We start from the raw sequence: 21,974 nt of genomic DNA, 5'->3' as shown, positions 1-21,974 counted from the left end.
AGATTGGACTCTCAATTTCCTGGATTGCTTTTCATACTTTACATGTAGAGTACAGCTAATTATGTAATTTCCAGCAACAAAGGACCTTTAGTAATTCCTTCAGTAACAAGATTGCCTATGTGTCCTTGTCATTCTAGCACATGTGCCCAATGCGCTCTGTATATGAGTGTGTTGTGTATGGCCATGTTGGTGATGAGATGACACTTGACCATTTGCGTGCTGGTTGTGTTTTAGGAATCTGGGGTTGACACATTTTTGAGCTCCTTTGCTTTTGCTTAAGAGTGAACTTGAATGCTTTCGGTCATGCCGTGAAGGATTACATCTCATATCAAGCAGACAGGTTGCATTTCCAAATGACTGATTTTCTATCTAAATACAAAAATCATCCCTCCATATGACCGATTTTCCATCTGGTTGATTGACCGGAGCCGCTTCCTTTGCGATGATCCCAATTCCTTCTAATCGGGCTCATGTTTCTGCTCTGCCAAGTGAAAAAGTAATTACATATCTGAGTCCCTCTGTGTCCCAGAGCAGCCCCGGGAAGGAAATTTCAGAACAGGGAACAGGAGGCACATGGCAAGAAATCTTTGTTTCTTGTTTACCTTTTATATCTTGGCACGGCTTAAATTAACCAACCATCTCCATCATACCCAAAAGTCAGCCAATCATACCAACGTAATTGGATGAAAGGATCGAATTGTCTTTACATCATTCTTCCCAGCAGAGGCAATTGTGGGATTTCTTCAAGGTGAAGGGGCCAAAAGGGAACCATAATTCATACTGAGGGGCCAACTTTATCATATAGCCAATGATATGTTTTAAATTGGTGAGTGTCTGGGGAAGGGCCACTCTGGGGGGCCAGTCAGCCTTCAGCTGGAGACAGTGTCCTTGTGGCCCCGCCCCTGTATATGCCCCCGCCTCCCCGCCGCACCATTTGTTGGGTGTCAGGTGGCTGATTTGCATCGAAGGCTAGTACTCTGTAGTGGCTACAGGGAAAGAGCCAGCCGTAGATCTTAAGGGACAAAGCCAAGGTGGCAGTAATACTCAGCTGCTATGTAAGATAATGGTGAGAATGGGCCACCTGTGGCCCCCCACTCACTGTGGACAAATGGGACAGTTATGGTAGCAGGACTCTGACAGGAAACTAAAGTGAGGGAAAATGAAGGCTTTGTAAACCATGTGAAATCTCCCCTTCAGGCTCTTGGAATCAATAAAGGTCTAGAATATTATTTATTAAAAAAAGATAAGCTTAAAACGTGAGCATGGCTATGCATGCAGCTCTTTTCCCCAAGGGAGTAACATGCTCTTGTTTACTTGGCTACTTTACCTTATTTATTAATGGTGTATATCCTGGCATAGTAATTAAGGACTGAAGAAATGCCATATTCCAGATCCGCTGGATTCGCTGTAGACCCAGGAAAAGCAGTCATAATATTTCAGTGATTCGTACAGTCTGTCAGTCTGAATGTTCCCATAGCCAGGAGTAGATGTCCTATTTTTTTACCTTGTCGCAGCATTTTTTTGTATTCACATGTACCATGGTTACTATTAAGGGTACAACCCAGTCCACATTGAGGTGACTGTTATTTGTCAAAGTCTGAATGAGAATAATGTGTTGCTTTGTGGATAAATAAAGGCCTTTAGTCAAAAGCCAGCCTGAGGTCACAGAGCGTCTCAAAGGATGAAAGTGAAGCCTTAGGACTTGTTGTCCGTCCAGCTTGCATTGACAAAGCATTAATAATGATATCCAGAGGGAAATTTTACAGATAAATGAAAAGACAGGAAAAATGATCGATTGAATGGGCTTTAGTTCTACTTAACAGTTTACTAAATTGCATTTTTCATTTGTAGAGCAAATTTCCGAAACTCATTCAGTCCACAGGATATGTTTTTGAGAAAATGTCTATTACTTAGTGAGTTTTTGAACTTTAACAAAAGTTCTTCTTTGGTTCACAATTATGGTTCCTAATACTATAACATATGACGAGGAAGCCTGAATTTAGGTCATTGGTGGTCTCATCTCAAAAAACGACAAAACATGGATTGAGTGTCTTCTGGAAATTTGCTCTTTGATTTGGTTCCCTGCTGCTCTGGGTCTGCGACGGGAAATGGCGAGATGTATGACTGGATGTACTTCATATGGAACAAGAGTCAGGTAAAGGCAACTTTGAATCCTCGCTTTTCCTTGGAATGTCCTCTGTGGGACGAGAGAGGAAACAGGAACAGGCTGTCATGAAGCAGTGGAGAACATGCGTGCAGCAGGAGCTGAGGTGGCTCTGGAGCTGCGAGATGACAGCTTGACCTGTGGAGCTGCTGCACCACCCACCACACAACATGTAACCTACTTCCACAGCTCAGCTAGATATTTTGAGGACATGAGGCCCAGTAATGGGCATCGTCACTGTGGGCCACCTGGAGGTTTATCGAGCAGCCTTGTATAAACACCAGCCTTAAACAGATCTACCCCAGCTTTAGGAAGATTCACTGCGGTTATCAGCAGCCAGCCAGGCAGGGCTCTTCAAGTTCGACGCCTGGGAGAAGCAGCTGATTCTGGGACCGTGTGACAGAGTCACCGCCCATGTGGCCCTAAAAAGGCTAAACGCAGTAACGACGCTGACGCCCAAAAATGGGCTGCAAAGTTTTTTGATCGTCCACCGGAGTGTGTAGCAGGTATGTAATTGATGGGTTTTCCTTCAAAACCAAGCTTAGTTGCAAGGGCGTGACTTTGGGTTGAACATTAGGAGGGTTCAGTTCTCCACCCATTTGTGATTATTTGAGGGGGGGGGGGGTTTGTATTGGTCAGTTTTGATCATTGGGAGGATTACAAACCCCATCCCCCTGTAAATTACACCCATATTTTTTTTGTCACAAGATAAAATGGAGCATATACAACTTGGTTTAGGTCATAACTGAATTTCGATAAAAAAAAAATCGAGAAAATGTTGCGGTATTTTACTTTTGTACTGCAGTATATTTGTCTACTGTCAGTATGGTATAGAGCTTTCTAAGGTCACTGCTGCCATCGGGACAAACTACGACATACAACAATTTATACTAACATTCCAAGCATGGTTCAGAAACGTTTGGATAACTGTGGATATCGTACTCAGATTCACCAGACAGGAAAGCTGCAGACATATGACTATCACGCTGAATCAATCTGGCTAATTTTGATAAGACCGTTAGTTAACACTGGAAAATTACTGTCTGGCCTGAAAGCTGAATCCTTCAGAGTCTAGAGCTCGTAGTATTGCATCAGAAACGAGGCCCTCTGCTGGTCACTTTGGGAGGGGCCTATGCTGCACCCATGATGTCTTTCATGACCAGCTTTCAACGCGGCAACATCAGTTGCTATGCAGTGACTGATATGTGCATATTTTTCTTGTGATCGTATGTCATTAGAGTTTAATAGCTGTTTTTGCTGTTGACATCCCCGCAGGACAGTACAAAATGTTCCTTTTCGTGATGGCCAGATTTCCCGAAGCATTTTTGATGTCAAGGTTTGCATGTTTGTTTGGGGCCCTGAATTTTCCTTGAAACCATGGAGTTCATTCCACAGCATCTAACCTGGCATCTCCATCACATAAATTATTATTTTACGCACCTCTCTAAACGTCGAATCACTAATAGTCAGAGGTAATCATTGGCCAATATTATTTTTATTTTATTGATCGAGTATGTCATTGAAATCTGGAAACTTTTGTGCAGTTTTGTACTCTGTAATAACCTTTTTCTCTATAGTAACTTTACCTTCCCTCCTAGAAAAAATTAATGAAATAAATTTTCAACTGTACAGGTGATACTGGACATTAATATGCTTCCAGTATTGATGATTGAAATGGATATCTAATAAAGATGTAAGAAAAAAATGATTTGGGAAAGGACATTCTTCAAAAAAATGTGACACCACTTAAAATCATCCTTACATCTTTTGCTACTAATAAAATTATGGGTGTCAAGCTAGGACTAACAAGCTATGTGACAAAACAAAGAAGCCTTTTTAACAGCTGTCCACGGCACAGACCCTCAAACTGCAGGGCTGAACTTCAAACAGCACTTCTCTGAATATCTCAGCACTTGTCAGGAAGGACTGAAAGGTCGGCCATGCGGTTTCCCACTATGCACAATAGCAAATTTTCCACTTTCAAGCTCCGTAGGCCAGCCTGAGGACCAGGGCAGAGCGGACTGAGCCTTACAATGGAAGTGAGTAACACTTCCAAACCACCTCCTCCTCCCTGACAAACGTTTTGATTGATTTTTCTATTTTATTTAGCTGTGGTACAAAGGGGAAGACGAGAAATGTACTTTATATGCATCGGGCATTTAACTCTTATTCTTAGAAAATCATTGCGTAATAGCTTGATTACCACTGATTCCGAAGGACAAACAACTTTTATTGTAGTAAAAAGCATTAAAAACTCTCAAAGAAAGTAGTTTTAAGGCCCAAAACAGTCAGAAACTCAAGGTAAATCCTTGGCCTGAGCATTCTTTCGGTCACGCTTTGCTGTGAATCTTTGCACCATGTGAACTATACGTCTTTCTTCCTTCAGCAGGTGGGGTGCAAAAAGGGCAGGTCATTTACAGTGACCCCTCCAGCACTGGGTCCAACTCGAAGCTGAGATTTTGGAGAAGCTCAATGAATATCACTTGAGAAAGGCAACCTGGTCATCATAACCGCCAGACAGCAAACAGTGGGCCTTGACATTTTAGCTGAGTGCGTTTGTTGGACAGAGGTCATTGCGTTTAATAGGATCAATGTTGGGGGTTGAGGATGAATGCATTTATTGTACAGAGTTCACTGTGCTTGATAGGATCAGGGATGGGGTCTGAGGAATTACTAGTTTTGTGTGTGTTGTGAAAGCAAAAAAAAAAGATATGAAGACAGGTAAGATATGAGTTCAACAAGAGCTGTGGAAACTGAAAATCTTTCAGAAAAATGTGGAAACTTTTTGAAACGTTTAGCACATATGTTCAATTTCAATTAACGAAAATTAAATGTTGTATTCAAGAAAATCTCTGTTTACTCATTGCATCAGACGCTCTTTCAGTGGATATACAGCTTTAAATAATAAAGAAAAATAACATAGCAGCAGCTCCCCCTGCTGATGTGGTGATGCATTGCAGCACTCGTGTTTCCCAGACGCCCTGGTTCCTGTCTGACAATGTTGAGGTCCTTTCCCAGAATGCCAGTGGATTGAGGATGTATAGCTAATCACTATCATTAGTAAAGTGTTTCCCAGTTATTTAATATAAAATCTTTGTTTGTACTGACCAGCCCTTGGGCATACCTCTCAGTCAGTCGCATTTTCAGGGATGGACACCAAAAGACTTAATTCAGACGATTTCAACCAATAGGAACGTGAAAGTTTTGTCATGGTCTTCCTGTTTTATAGGTAAAGAAACCACACAGCACCAAAAAAAAAAAAAAAGCACAACGCCATTAAACAACATCCACTATGAACAACCACTTGCAAGCTGTCAGAAGAGGGCAGCATTCGAAAAGCAAGGTGGCTGCCATCCTTTCTGGATTTCCCCCAGCATACTGCCTTCTGTATACATTCTGACAGGTGCAGAGCCTTAGCCAGACATGCTTAATGTCACCACCTGTAATGCACAAAATGAGCTGAAAAGGATAAACACTTTGTTCCTGTAATACTAGAAGGGATACAGGCCGTCCTCGAGGAAGATTTCCAGGGCAACTCAGATTTCCCATTGTCAAATCAAAGTGTATTTATCAAATGCGCAACAGTACAGCAAATGAAATGAGTTTGGTGTGGTTCTCCTAGAGCTCCTCTCTTTGAAGTTTTACAAAATCTCTAGGCCATTTCACTATGAAGGAGCAGGACTGGCATAATATTCTCTCTGCAGTTCAGGTTTTGGGTTGTATGCAGAAATAAGACATGTGACCTTTTGACCAAAAAGGCAGTTTTATTGGTTGCTTTTTGGACACAGTTGAGCAATGAGGAATGCAAGCAAAAGAGGTAAGAGACTGCTTTCATAAAAATGGTAGAAAATAGGAAATAATTTTGCTAATTTGATCAAAATTTAATTTATCGACTAGCTTGAAATATTTTGTTATTTTAAAATGGCACTATTATGAATTGTTGATGAAAGTTTAGCTTAGCTTTCTAGACTTCCATGGAGCAACCAACCTGAGACAGACAAACAGAGGGAATTTTATTTTCAAACTGCCAAATATTACTTGATTCAAAAGGAAATTATTTATGTCACATTGTATTTATGCACACAGCTGTTAGCTGTGGATGAGATTGTTCTGCTTTAGGCACAGGGCTCTGAATTATTATGGGATGGCAGCATAATGGCAGAGGTTCAACAGAAGATTATTCATGAAAATGCAGGCAATTATACTCTGAAGCATTCTCCAAAGGATCTGAATGTGACAAAATAATTCATAAGTGGAAATGTTTGCAGCTGCAATGTGATGAAATTTATGTCAGCAGGATAACACTTATAATTATGTCTATGTAAATAAATATATATTTCAACACTTTGTTCATCTTATATTTTGGTGTAATTAAGTTGGTAAATGCCAGCATTTTCATATTTTGTAACAAATAGTACACAGACAATATCAGGAATAGCACAGAAATGTAATTAGCAACTGTTAAAGACATGAAAGCATAACAGTCATATAAGAGAACATGAACTGTTACTATGTTTCAATAGCATGCAATAAATGATAGAACAGTTTGACATCCGTGCATTTATAAGATGGGAAAGAAATTGCATTTCTCATTTGTTACGAGATCAAAAAAGAAACTATTGATAATAGTTATCTATATAAAAAAAACTTTTGACACAAAAATATAACCTTTCTAACCTGATAAACGTCTTGTCGATTTACCTTACACCTAACGATTTTATTTGGTTATTCCATGAAACGTAGTGTTTCAGTATTCATTTAAAAATGGGGAAAATTATTTGGTAGAATTATTTTTTTAAATGGTTAGCAACTAAGACAATGTTAAGAAATGCTGAGGATTTAGCTGAACTAATAAATCATAAATAAAGTTATGTTTTTCCTGATAGTAAGTGCTAAAGTTTACACACACACACACACACACACACACACATATATATATATATATATATATATATACATACATATATATATATACTGTATATATACAGTATATATATATATATATATATATATATATATATATATATATATATATGATGTAACGTAAAATGTTCCATATTCAAGTCACAAAATATTACCCCATAAAACTTTTTTAATAAGAATATGTCCCCAGCTGTGTGAAAGTTTCTTTTTCTTGCAGCACTTTAACAATCCTTCATGCTGACTGGACATGATCTTTATCAACATGACGGCTGTTTGCACAGGGAGAAACAAAGCCTTTGGCTGATACTTATTTCCACAGTTAGCACTGCTAACCAAGAGCTGTTTACAAAAGGTTTTAAAGGTTGTATTTATAAACAGAACAAGTAACTATTTGAAAATGATGCAGCACACAGTAACACGTCTATTGTGGTCCTTCCTATTCGTTATTTTGTTTTTTGTTTTTTTAACTCTGAGTTAATAAGTTAATCTAGCTAAAGCTTTTTTTGTGCAAACAAAAAAGAACATATTTTTATGATGTTTCTGTTGCCTACACACGTTTTACTCCCTCCCTTTAGATGAAATCTGGTGATTAGCTGAGCTGAAATGAGCATATGCTCTATTATCTTTACCCACAATTTCCTGTGTGTGAACCTGTGAAATACGATTGGTTCACACATGGGACAATATGCTTATAGACCATTTATAAAAACGTAATCATCAGTTGCATCTTTGTCTTGGAAGAGGTGGCATTGGAAAAAAAGCACAATATCTTGGATAAATGAAAACATTCCTCTTCTGTTCTTTCCTGAAATGGTCACTAGTCATATTTATCTTAAATTTCTTTTTAGAATACATTATCATAAATGCACTGTGCAATGGAAAAGTTCTGTACCAGTATCTGAAATTGCTAGCTGGTATTCATGTTCATAATATTAAGGCACTTTTTCCTTTAGGCGGCGTTATCTCCCACCATACCCCACCCCCCACCCAGGCCTTTATGTGTTTTCTCAAACTCATACTGTCAGATCATCTGATCTCGCCCTGCTGCTGGCTCTGCTCATGCTGCTAAGTGGTCTGGTGTCTTCTATCGTCTCGGTGGCCTCTACCTCAGCATTCGCAGAGGGTTCCTCCACTGAGTATTCTTCTTCCACCTCCTCCCCATTCTCATCTCCATGCTTCTCGTCCTCCTCTCCTTCCTCTTCCACAACTTCTACCCTTGACTTAATAGTCTGAACATAGGAAGGCAAAGCTTCATCAAAAGCTTTGGTTTCTGCCTCATCTGTCTTCTCTTCAAATGTCTCAAAGGGAGCAAGGAGCTGTCCTTCCTCCATCACGACCTCCGTCAGGGGAAAAAAGTGAGAGACAGGCTTCTCCTCCTCTAGCAGCTTGTAACCCTTAGCCTTTGGGTTGGTCGGGACAAGAACTGAAGACAGACTCTTCTCAAGGACCAATCTCTCAGCCTGTTGCTGAGGCGCCTTGCGAAAGGTGAAGCGGATCTGCTTCAGCCCCAAATAGGAGATCTCCACAACGTTGAGGAACAGAGAGACAAAGGCCACGGCCACCATGAAGATGATGAACACTGTCTTTTCAGTGGGGCGTGACACAAAACAGTCGACATCGTTGGGACAAGGCCATCGGGCACATTTGTACAAAGGCTGGATGCTGAAACCGTAAAGGTAGTATTGGCCCACTAGGAAACCTACCTCAAACAGCGTCTTGAAGATGATGTGACAGATATAGGTCCTCAGCAGGGTGCCTTCCAAACGAAATTTCTTGCTTCTCTTGCTGCTGCTTTCCTTGGTGGTCTTGAGGCTGCCCTGATCTGGTGCTAAGGGGGGCCCCTCCTCATTTGTCTCCTGCCGCCGGTTCATCTCTGCCTCTTCTCTCTCCTTGCGTTTCTCCTCCATGTGGACGTGGTGCACAGCATGGCCCACATACATCAGCGAAGGCGTGGAGACAAAGATGATCTGAAGCACCCAGAGTCTGATATGGGAGATGGGGAATGCCTCATCGTAGCAAACGTTCTCACAACCGGGCTGTAGGGTGTTGCAAACGAAATCTGACTGCTCGTCCCCCCAGACGAATTCTGCAGCCGTGCCCAGGATTAAGATCCGAAAGATGAAGAGCACCGTCAACCACACCCTGCCTATCACCGTTGAGTGTTCGTTGACTTCTTCCAAAATATTTCCCAAGAAGCTCCAGTCACCCATTGTTGGTAATTACTACTGCAAGGCGGTGAACAAGAAAAGAAAACAGGATGTTAGAAAGCAATCAATTCAGAATGGCGAGATTTCCTGTTGGGCACCAAATCAATTGCTATATTGTTCTAATGTCACCATTGTGCAGCAGGTGTAAGCAAAAAATTAAGGAACAACTGCTGTAAATTCCCTATACATCCTTTATAGATTTCTTAAGAGCTCTTAGGGGTAGTAATATCCTTGTGAAAGCTCCTCACTGCAGACCAGCATCAGAAGAGAGCGGTACGGCTTTTAAAGCTTTCTTCACTCTCTTCAGCTAAGGTAACAGAACAGTGGATCGAATCGCAGTTCAGCAAAGCTAACCATACCAGGGCAGATCTCTTATGAAGCAAGTGATATAGACAAAAGCAGGCAGCAAATGGGCAACTTGCCGACGTGGAGGCGCCAGTCCAGTTGAGGCCACCTTCACTTGGCACGTTGCAGAATGAAGTGAAGTTTGTTCTCAGTCCCTCTGCCACCTAGAGCCAGGTCTTTGCCGTGCCGCTGAGCATGAATGAATTTGGTCCGACGGTCGGGGTTTGGGTTCGTCGCAATATTTAAGCTGACAGCCAGACGGCCTTTATTCACAGGACGATGTGTAGTGATGCAGAAGACAATGGGATCAATGGGTAAAAACGGGATGGTCTGGGAGCCAGTGGAGAAAAGCCATCAAGTGCACTCTACACTGAGGGATCTATACTGCAGAGACCTCATTTGAAGAGCAAATTTCTAAAACTCATTCAGGAAAATTCTGTGGAATTTTTAGTTTTGGAAATTAAATGAAGGTTTTTTTTTTTTTGTTGGATTGCATGAGGACTGAGTGAGTTTTGGTTCCCAATATTGTAACATATGAGTAGGAAGCCAGCAAGCCATTGGCGGTCTCGTGTGTTTTATAATAATGTACTGAGTGAGTTTTGGAAATTTGCTATTCATTTGAATAGAACCAGAATCATAGAATCAGAATCAGGTTTATTTGACCAAGTATGTTCACAGATAAAGGGAATTTGTTTCTGGTTATCAGTGCTTACGTATACAGTAGGTACAGACATGGTTAAGACAAGAATAGACAATGGTCACATAGATTTTGTTGATATATACAATTCATAAGTAACGAACTGCTTGTCCCATTCCGAGTATATTGTATTTCCAATTAATATAATAGCTAATGAACAATGCCTCCCATTTACTACAACAAGAAACAAGCAAAGATTGTCAAATATTTCTGCTTCGATGTGTCACATTATTTAATGATTCTGGTGTTCACATTGCTGCATTTAAACTATTAATTACAGAAGAATAAAAACATTGAAGTGTTTTATATATGTATTTGTTAGTTTGTTTCTGAGACTTGCTGGAATTAATCAATTGTGAACACATTTGACATGTTGGTGATCATTATAAGGGTGTCTGACTGAACCATTGCGAAATAGCAATAAAAACTTACTGTATTGCCAAGATATGTCTTTTACTGATTCCTCATAATGAGCCGTTCCAAATTTCTATTTTTAGGTCAGTCATTTCCTGAAATAATAGGGGATGGAACCAACAATAAAATGTGCCAAATGGAGGAAGATCTCCAGACGACAAAAGTTGCTGACTGGAGGGGTGTTCCTCACAATAAAATTCATGGTCCGGGGGGGTGGAGGCAACATTTGGGTCCGGATGTGAACCGGTCCACCAGTCGGTAGCTGCTGCCATAGAGCATACTGTACCTATACATCAATGCTGCCCCCCCCCCCCGGACCCTCCTCAGATCTGCACAGCCAGACTGACAAGCCAGCAAGGCTGTGGAGTTCGGCTGAACATGTCCCTTTCCCGTCATAACATGGGTCTTTAGACATTCGCTTCTGTTAGGCAACATGATGCTAAAGCAATCAAACGGCTCTATAGTGAAGTGGGGATGTTTTGGCTACAATCAGCCGAAGGAACCAACAATTTCAAAAATTAGCCCAAAAAAATCCTTTTCTTTTTAACATTCTCCTTTTCATGTGGGTATTGCAATTGAGTAGCCTTCTTCCCCAAGTTTTCAGGGGATAGTTTGTCACTTTTAATTTATAACTGAGCTATATTATTGATGTTATATTGTGCTACAGAATTTAAGCCAAGATGTATCATACTTAAAATGCTTTTAATTATTTTGCTTATAATAAACATGACATTTAGGCTTAAAAATCATAGGAATCTGGTATCATAGACAAAGTAGAATAAATATTTAAAATTATTATATTTGGAAATATTAAAAAAAAATAATGAATCTGTCAGATAGGATTAAGAAAGAATAGGGAGTATTTGTTAAGGGTTTTCTGGTGTATTCAGCAATGAATGAATGTATGAATGAAAGTTACAGTCATACAGGGCTTTTTCAAACACTCAAAGCACTTACAATATATTTAAAGGACTTAAAATGGATTTTGGAAAAGTGGTGGTTTGGTGACTCAATAGGTAGAACCGTGGGCTTGGTGACTGTCCAGTAGCGTGTGTGGAGTTTGAGAATCATGCCATTGTTTGTGGGAGTTTCCTCCCAAAGTTCAAAGATACACAAAATGAAGTCCCTGTGTTTTGGTTATTAGGGAGTATGCCCTGGCATTCAGGCAGGATGTTCTCTGCTGCATGCCCTTTCCGGGACGGACTCCAGGCTGGTGTCAACCCGGCAGCAGAGAAGCAGATATAGAATACTGATATAGAATGCATTTTTAAAAAAATGTGTATTTGCACTAGTTTCTTGAATCATTATCAGCTGCAGAGACAACAGCAATCTGACATGACCATTGAAATCTGAGGGCATATTTCTAGAATAGGTGTTTTGTGTTGGCCATGATCTTGGCTGCACTGAAACATTCACGCACAATGTTAAGAGATGACATACCCTTCAGCTGAGTACACTGACATTTTGTGCTCCATGATATAAAAAGTCTGGCTTGACTTTGTGAGGATAAGCAAATACACAGAATACAGAAATAGAATTTATAATAGAATAAAAATAGATTTTATACACCCGGGGGGAATGTGTGGTCATGGGTCCCCTGGCAGATACAGGGGGGCCAGCACCTTACAGTGGCCCATGAATATGTAGGATCAGAGGTAAAATTTGGGTGTGGGAGGAGGGGGGCTAAGGTGACATTTTGTCAGGGGGCCAGCTATGCCCCCGTATGCACGACAACATAAATGCTACTGAATTATGACTTTTTTTATAGAAAATGAAAACGAAAAGGATCACTACACTTCAGTTTATATGATGCATTGAAGGAGCTCATTGCTTATCTTTTGGGAGCTTTGCATCTATGGAATAATCGCCAGCAACCGAGGATCCAGCTGTCATGAAATATGTTGCAGATTGGCACGTGAGTGAAGGATGAAGAATGAAGGAAGAATCTTGAAGAATATTTACATGTCTCTAAAAACAAAGATCAGGATTGTTCAGAATAGGGTAGCAAATGCAGTGACTCTTTATGGATGTGAAAACTGGATCGTGAAGAATCAGGGCACCAGGAGCATGGATGCTTTTGAACTTGGTGCTAGTGAAGACAATAGAAGGCAATGGACCGCAAAGGGAAACAAACACGTGGGTTCTTGACCAAATAAAGTGCCGACTTTATTTGTAACAACCCTGGCCAGGATAAGCAGTTGAAAGATGGATGGATGGATGGGTGGATGGATGGATAAAAATAAACTCCCTGTAGTTTGTGACTGCATGCCATGCAAAGGACTGGCGTCCCATCCAGGGTTTTGCCCTGCACTAGCTAATCAGCTGGAAGTTGGATGCACCCTGTCTAACTCAGTTGCCTCACGCTCTGATTGGTTGATTGTAACTGTATCCCAGTATGTTAGGTACTGTGGACACTATTTTGGATCGTTTGGGTTTCAAATGACAAGCGGACCAGTGGGGGTAAAAAGTGCAAGAAAAATAAGAAAAGGAGTGAAACACTAGCTTTAAACAGCAGTACTTCCATTTATGACATGCTCAGACTTCCATCTACTGCGGCCGCTTGGGGAAAAAAGAACAAGCGTAATTGAATTACACACATTTGCATTGTAATGTGGGAGAGGTTTATTTTAAAGAAAGCAATCGTTTGTGTGCTGCCCAAACTGTTGATATATAGTTCCAGGGCACCAGTTTTTACAAGAGAGGAAAACGCAGCCATGCACACAAGCTGGATAATGCTGTCTGCTGTGCAGACGGAGTGTTTACCCAGAGCAGCATAACACAGCGGCCCTGCACAGCGTCTAACTCGTGAGGTTTCTGTATATGAAGGCATCAGGGTATTTACACACTGTGCTGCTCGTATTTTTCATTCTACAGAAAGTCAGTTTGGAAATGTAGCAAACACATTTATAGATTCAGGACAAGAGTTTACAAACATTTTAAAAGTCAAGTGTTCCTTTGACATACTGAATAAATATTAAGGATTGTGTTGCTTGGAATAATATACTTCATGCAAAGTTGTACTAGTAATTTGATCTACTGTTTTCCTAAACTATTTATAGAGAAATTTATTTTAGATATACATTATATATTGTTTTTTCTGACATTAAATTTCATCATGGACTATAAATCAATAATAAATCTACAAATAGAGCAGAGCAATCGTGCTCATATCTACCATTGAGGACACTGAGGTCATGTCCTGGCTATTTTTTCTGCGACTCCTATAACCGTGATCCACACTTAGGATTGGCTAACACTATTCTCACTCTTAAAAAAAAATCCAGACTACGTCCCTGGCAGCAATATGCAAAACATGGGCAGACAGTTCCTTTATTTTACAAGCATGAACTAGGGTGATTTAATAAAGAAGTAAATCAATGTAAAATTGTACATTGGATAATGGACATTTATAGACTATACTGGACTGTCTTTTTATTGGCTGTTGGTGTCTGTGATATGAGTTCCAAAAGGTGAGACCCCACCCTAAAGCCTGATAAGCCCCTCAGCCTAATCAACACATTGCATGCTGTTGGCTCGGTTAAATCTCCTTTGCCACTGAGCCCAAACAGGCATCTCACCATGAACCACCTGAGGTGGCAATACAATTTTCAGCTTCAAAAAATTAAAAAAACTCTTCCATGTTTGTCAGATTTCACAGTCTACCACTCCTCGGCAGTCACAGGAGGTTCAAATACGAAACACACCCCAGGTTAAATAGCGCATGTGAGGCTTAACTTTAAGGGTTTATTTCGATCCTAAGGTAATGCAGAACTAGTGGGCCCACATTCAACTATACAGTTAATCCATCCATTCCCTGCGTCACAGGAGAGCATCCAGAATCCATACACACAGAGCAGGAGAGGGAATCTAAACTGCAATCCAGGAGATCTGAAGCAAAGATGCTACCTGAAAATGTATTGTTTAAATGTATTGTTTACATGCAGTGAATGTAAAGCAGAAAGTCATGACAGCTCTTACAAGACGGTGAGCTAGCAAGTCATGCATAAAAAAATGAGAAATGTATATTGACATTTAAATTTTCCAGAAAGCTTGGTGAGCCGGAGCAACCGGGGAATAGGGGTCTTGCTCAAGTGTCTAAGGGTGAAATCACTCTGCCAGCCATGGGACTCGAACCAGCAACCATCCAATTACAGCCGCAGCCTCTGAATCCATAAAACTATGCACTGTCCCCGTAGATTTACAAAACGAAATAAAAAGGCAAAAAAATGCTAACTATTAGTGTCACAATGTGGAAACGAAGGAGGTGGGAGCAGGCGTGAGATCAAATAAAAGGGGTTTATTTAAGGAACGGGAACAGGACAAACCGAAGTAGAGCATGTGGGGTCGAACAAAAGGCACAAGTAGCAATAAGGGAAGCACTAGAGAAGAGGCAAGGGCAGCGCTGATGACCGGACTGGGGCATGCAGGACTGAAGGACGCTTTATACAGGGTACATGAGGGAGCAGACGAGAGGCACCCGGGGTGATGCACACGAGGGCTGTAACGAGAGGTAACATTAACCGTTCAACAACAGAGAGAACGAGGGGGAAGGGATGCAGGGTGTGACAATTAGCTTGCGCCAAATACCCTAAATATTAAATATTATTTAAATATTACTTTTCCTCAGGTGGGGGATCACGAGTAATACTCAGAGTAACATACAGTATGTGGACGCTTAGTGATGTATGAACACAATGGAGGGACTGTACTTCCCCGGTAGCAGAGTGACACTGGCGTCCCCCTTTACATGCACTACTTGTTGGTACAGCAGGCAGTCGTGTGCTAAGCCTCCCGCGGGACTGTGAATGGTGGCGTGATCTTGCACAAAGACATGATGTCATAACGGCGAGCCTGGGGTGCATTGAGCTGAGGCGCCGAGCCGTGAGCATGGATGGGGGGGATGAGCGTATAACAACCCGGAACAAAGGTATCTTGCATCGATCTGCCTGTCAATGGTCATGTTGCATGGTTCGCGTCCTTGGGGACATTTTGCTGATGTCCAAAAAGAAGAAAGGGACCCATGAAATGCCACCTAAACTTGGGGGGGTGAAACAGGATAGGCCAGTAGTGGGAATTGGTGACAGAAGCTTATGGGGAGTGATGTTTTTATCAGGAAGGGCACACAAGTCCTCCAGTGACTCTGGATTTAACCCCCACCGGGTCATTGAAATGCTACCGTCCCAATTCTTGACTGTGTGCCAAAGACGGGCACTCCAACAAGCCCATGTGATGCAAACAAGCCCAGCATATGTCTATAAATGTGTGGCCATCTGACAGGTTCAAAGTCATGTGACAATTCCCTGAATGCCAAAAAATATGCACCTGGCCATAATACATTCTGTTTTAACAGATGCAAAAAAATGACCACTTGTTTTTTTTGAAGGCAGGATTTTATGTCCAACAATCTCCATGTCCATTGTGTAAAAAAGTGTTAAAATAATTCAAAATATTTTTTTAAATGACACTGAATGAAATGAAACCCTCAGCAATCTATATAAAATACTCAGAAGTTCCATCCAAGTGAAATATACCCTGGGGTAAATATTCCCTATTTCAACGGTAATGCTGTAAGTCTGTGAGCTTTCCTCTGTGAGTAGAGTGTGGCAGAGATAGTGCTTGAACCTACACAGATGTGTTTGGATCAGTTACATTCTCTTGGCGTGGACATTGGGAACAGAAATCAGGGAAGTGTGAAGTCAACAGAAAATCAATGTTACATTGAGGGCTGAAAATCCCGAAACACTGGTGGAGGGGGGGAGAGGGTGAAAGACAGAAGCGTGTCACAGCCGGCACTAACCTTCCAGTGTCACAGACACTCTGCCATCACACGATTCCCGCTACTGAGTGTGCCTCTGACCTGGCACTGTGATGGATGCATGTTAGATACACATTATTCATTTTCGGCAGCCATAATTATTATTATGTATTACTGGGTGGGCTCAATTTCCTGCAATCGCTTAGGGGAGAGGACAGGGGAACATTTGAAAAAGGCTTTTTCAAACAAAGCTAGGAAAATATTGAACTGAAACCAGAAGTAATTGTAAGCCGTTAAAGAATATTCAAATATTCAGATGCATGCATTTCTTGGTTCTATTACTTGCTGTGGTCTCAGATACAGCTGGTATATTTGATTATTTGAAAATTTCACAGCAGTGTTGTGGCAGCCAGGTGAACTTACCCATTTGGGAGGTGTTTATTTAACTCTGAAATCTCAGGATAAGGAGTGAAGCATGCCAGCCTTTGTTCCCTACATGCCAACATTTATTTCCCTGTTGTAGAAATAACATCAATATTTCCAGATAGAATTCTGCCAGTCGATCAGCAATCCCAGATAAGGCAAACTGGAATAAACTAGATTGCTGCTTGACTGAGATCTTGACTAAACCAGCATAAATAAGTCCAGAGTGTGATATTTAATTAAAAAAAATCATGGTTAATTTAGATTGTTTTAGTTTACTACCTGTGTTTGTGTAGTGGATTTTCCTTTCCAGTCTAAGGTCGTTTACTTGTGAATAAACTGTATCCTGTTAAGGTCTCTTAAGTCCTGTTCTAGCTTGTTTTAGAAATATATATTTTCTGGAATATATATTTCCCACTCACTTCTGATTTTAGTAACTCCCTGAGGCCCAAAGCGGACTATTATTATGAGAATTAAAGATCTTGAGATAGCTCAGCAATTACATAGCTTATGAATGGGAAACTTTCCCTTATAAGAGAACACATGTCATCTTGAATGTCAGGAAGGGTGATACCACTGCTGAACACTTTTGTTTGCGTTTCCAGAAATTGTGATTGTGTTTTAATAAAACATGTAAAACAACTTCGTTCACAAGCAGGAGCTCATCGACAAGGTCTCCCTTCTTGTAGGTCAAGGGAGTGACTTTTCCTTCAAACCAAGTTTTCTCTTGTTCATTTTGTATATGTCAGAATTTACTTTGTGCTGAAATAATGCAAGTTGAATCATGTGACCATTTAACTACAAGCAGAATTAACTTCACATAAAGAAAAGTGTATACCCTTAAACCATCTACCCCAGGGCTATTGGGTGTGTATGTTGCTTTCAACAAAAATGTCTGCTAAATAAGTGTAATGTAAATGTATATAACATCAGTGTACAGCACTCAGGGCATTCTGTGTTGCTCCTTAGCGTAAATCAGGATTGTAAATATGTAGTCTATGTATGCAAGTACTTTTTGAGGTTTAATGTCAGTTCTATTGAGTGCAGGGATGGTGAAACATTGCAGGTTCTGGAAAGGGTCTTAGCAGCCATCTGAAATCCAGACACTCAAACAAGAGCTTTTGGGCACAGCTCAGGGTCCCTGCACCCCCTACCCCCCACCCCCCTCCAGGATGTTGGTCCAACAGTGGCTCCTTCATGGTGCCAGAGCGGCACTAAATCTTACAGCCTTCTGGACAGGGTGGGGGTAGATAAGAGGGCCGCAGGAAGATCAATTGTTCCCTCCAATCAGACAGGAAACGTAAATGGGGTTTTTCCTATTTCTGTTTGTGGGCCATTTTTAACGATACCTGATATGGGGTTGACACTGGGTGGTCTTGGTGGAGACGAGGAGGAGTGCAGAAACTGAGGAGTGGGTGGAGAAGGAGGGAAGCTGGTGCTCAGTCCAAGGCATAGGGGTGACAGGACAGTAGCCATTCCATCCTTAATCTGACCAGAAATCCCATAATCAGTGTCTAGAAGAATATGGGGATTCTCTTGTACTGTTGAACCCAATCTCAGAATCCCTTTTACTGGTTCCCATTGGGTTAATTCTTCCTACATTGAGTTTCAAAGCAGGAGTGGTTCTGTGCCCCGTGACAACATGCATGCCACTCCTGTGGCCCCCATAAATGCATAAGCTACTTGATGATACCTATGAAATAAATGTATTGTTATTATCACTATTTTTGCTATTTACATTTATATATGTGGGCTAACATTCTGTGCGCTGGGAGCAGGTGAAACACAAACATAGGCACACTTTCTGGACGGATTCTTAACATGGGGGGGTCGAGTCACTTCAGCTGGTGAAAAACAAAGTTAAAGACCGAAAAAAATAATCAAGTTTTTTGGAAGCAAGACTGAATTAGAAGTCAGTTACATATTTATAAAAACTGCAAAATGTTACCACAAAGCACTGCATGAATAACTTCAAAATCGTCTTTTGCTTCTTAATGCTGGCAATCTCATGTAAGTAATACTTGGAGGACATTAAGGTCAAATGCATCTGCCCCCCCTAACAGAACAACTGCCCCCCCCAGTTGAAATGGTCTCTCAAAGCCTCTTTCCCCCAGTAATACTGTTTCCAAAAGGCCTTCCCCCCAAAGGTCTTCCTCACAAAGGCCTTCCTCACAAAGGTCTTCCTCCCAGCTTCTTCATGACCAGTAACAATGAAAATGAAAATACCAAAATAATATCCATGCCTGCGGTATGCATCAGCTGTTCCTATGGTATTCCCAGACACCCCCCCCAGAGAGCCCCCTCCGAACTCTCATCGCAGCAGCACCAGAATAGGGTCGGGTTCACGCCGGGCCGCTGATAGGGGGCCATGTACACAGCCGGCTCCGTAAGCGAGGCACACATTGTCGGTATGTAACCTGCACCTCTGAGGTGTCGCCGTCACACTCTGATGCTGTACTTGCACGGCCTCCCTGTTAAAAATAGGGCGTGATGAATTGTGAAGGACACTGCTGCATCTATCGCTCTGCCTGTGCAGTGCAGGCAGCCGGCCAAAACACACGCGCGCACACACACACGCACACACACACCTAATGCTGACTGATTAAGCTGTGATCATGTTAGAGCCTCTATATATCTATAAATACAGGAGTCTAATGTTGGAAATATAAAGAATTCAGCTGCAGGGCCAATAAAAATGTTATATAGATATGCAGTACTGTTCATTTCCAGAACAGTACAGGCTTAGGAACCAGGGACAATGTGTAGCCCTTAATATTTAATTTGGATTCATTCACCCCACTCAATAAATAGACCTTCGTAGTAAATTATTAAAAAAGTAAATTATTGTGTCCCTCAATATCAAACTCTCTCCTATGCTGTTGCATCTATCTATCTATACGTCTTAGAAACCAGCACCTTCTCAACATGGAGACTATTTTTCATTCTGTTGAAATGAAACATCCAGAACAATAGCTATTCATTCTTATTCCCTGTATAGCAGAGTTTAACAAATGTCCCATATATCCATCGGGAATAAGAACAGCAGCCCCATGATGAACGGAAGACTTGGAAAGGCAACAAAATCTGATAAGAAATCTCTGTGTATTTCTGTCTTTTTGTCTCTCTCTGTTTACATGGATATTAATATTGCATGATACTGTCACATTGTTGCAAAGAGTGTGTGCATGTGAAGGAGCAGACATCAGACCTTATTCTGTATATATGAAGGTGGGAGCTTGGCGGTGTCAGAGGACCATAGTTCATTATGTGGATGTCAGGGTGAGCAGAGCGACGGAAGTTTCTGCAGGATTTCATCAGCTGTGGCTGGATCCACCTGAAGCGACACTGCAGTGTATCTCAGGTTTCACTGCAAAGGGCGCCGATAATGATCTTCAATGGGACAACAATGACCTTGAGTGGTTCTTCAAATAAACACAGAAATCATGAGAGAGCCCACGTCTTAAGCTGGAGACGACTCACGCATGCATCGCTTAAACACTCCTCCGATGGCGTGTTTCACAAGTTGCGGCCAGAATCTGTAGCTGAGGGGGCTTTGTGACAGACACATTTTCTCTTTTGTTCAATTATGACGGATCCCAACAACCACCACATGCCAGAAAATCCAGAATTGTTTTTCAGATCAAGCAAACGCTTTTGCTGAGGTGAATGCTAATCGGTGAAAAGCAGCTTTTAGTTCCTGTGAGTTTGCAGAGTCAAAAAGGACAAAGTGACAGCGTGGCACACTGAGAAAAGGAAGATAAAGAAGGAAGACTGTCATTTTTACCTTTTTCAGAATGTCCATGGACAATTTATAGGGAAATTTGGCTCTATATTACTAGAAAGGACTCACGACCATATGTTTGACAAATTGCCAGCAACAATACTGAACGCCTGTCTAAGTTTGATTAGACCCAGTTTATATTACTTAATATTTTTTATTTGACACCTTCATTTTTTAAAACAGGCCTGTGTGAAGACTAATGTTAATTCATATTAAAATGTTTTAAAGTTTCGTACTAAAAATCATATTAAAAAATAAAAATAGAAAGCATCAATCATACATGATTTAATATTGGGCTTTGAGTTTGCTGCCTTTAATCTAAACTCATTTGTATTTTCAGAAGTACTTGGTCAAAAGATGGTGATGCAAACATAGCGATTAGAGGAGGGTATTGGAACAAAGAAATCAGATTCAGGTGTCTCCTTAAAGCACAAGGACACTATACAGGTAACACAAATATGCAAATTTTCAATCTGGTTCTGATTCACCTGCCACCTCAGATGAATTTGAAAGGGGACCAGCTCTGTATTAACGGTATTTAAGGAAGGTATTTAATCATCATTCTCATGACCAACGCTGGAACGAGAAGATAAGGAAGGTGTCGGGAGTGGAAGAGGTGAGAAGTGGGGCAGCTTCTAGTCACACATGTCCCAGTACGCCACCCATCTCTCTCACCCCTTCCCTGTTTAAAGAGGATGGGGCGGTTGGGGGGGGGGCATTTTTGTCGGTCTAACCGAATAGTGACCAGGCCGTTAGAAGGCGGACATGTTTATACAGTGAGTTTTATGACCAGAAATCCGGGACTAAAAGCATTTCGCCTGCCAGGGAGACAAAAAAGCAACCAGGTGGTGTCCGGAATCAGAATAATACCAGGCTTATTTATCAGACCAAAGCTGATAAACGTTCTCACTCTCAGGCGCGACTGTGACTGATTCATCATTAACACCAGTGCGCAGCACCCGACAAAACCCTGGTTCATGTGACCACCTTTTCCTTTCGTACCACGACCTGAGCGCCAAGGCTATCGGCCAGCTTGTAACCCTGTGTGCCGCTAACCGGCCCCATCCTGGCAGACCCTCCCCTGCGGTATGGAAGGAGGGAGGAGTGCATGGGAACAGGAAGCCTGGCCTGTGACAGCCACCCTCTGTCTGTCCCGCTCAGCAAGTTCCAGGCTGGCTTCCAGTCACTTCTGCATAGTGTCCCCAGCACCTTCAGGGATTCTATCAGCCATCTTTGTAAGAAATTCCAGCAATTGTCTTTCAGGC

The 21,974-nt window shown here is 41.5% G+C and overlaps 1 protein-coding gene across 1 annotated transcript; it reads right to left on the bottom strand.

Annotated features, from left to right (window-relative positions):
* Positions 1 to 8,100: 8,100 nt before the first annotated feature.
* Positions 8,101 to 9,595, bottom strand: gja8b (gap junction protein alpha 8 paralog b). Its single transcript, XM_023828863.2, has one exon. The coding sequence runs from the start codon at positions 9,295 to 9,297 to the stop codon at positions 8,101 to 8,103; it is 1,197 nt and encodes a 398-aa protein (XP_023684631.1). The 5' UTR covers positions 9,298 to 9,595.
* Positions 9,596 to 21,974: the final 12,379 nt, after the last annotated feature.

Source organism: Paramormyrops kingsleyae, chromosome 16 (assembly GCF_048594095.1).
Source record: "Paramormyrops kingsleyae isolate MSU_618 chromosome 16, PKINGS_0.4, whole genome shotgun sequence".
In the NCBI taxonomy this organism is placed as follows: domain Eukaryota; kingdom Metazoa; phylum Chordata; class Actinopteri; order Osteoglossiformes; family Mormyridae; genus Paramormyrops; species Paramormyrops kingsleyae.
The sequence above is the reverse complement of the archived record's forward strand: the minus strand, read 5'-3'. Positions and strand labels throughout refer to the sequence as shown.

Coding starts and splice junctions, on each gene's coding strand:
- gja8b (XM_023828863.2), bottom strand. CDS start 9,297: ATGGGTGACTGGAGCTTCTTGGGAAATATTTTGGAAGAAGTCAACGAA.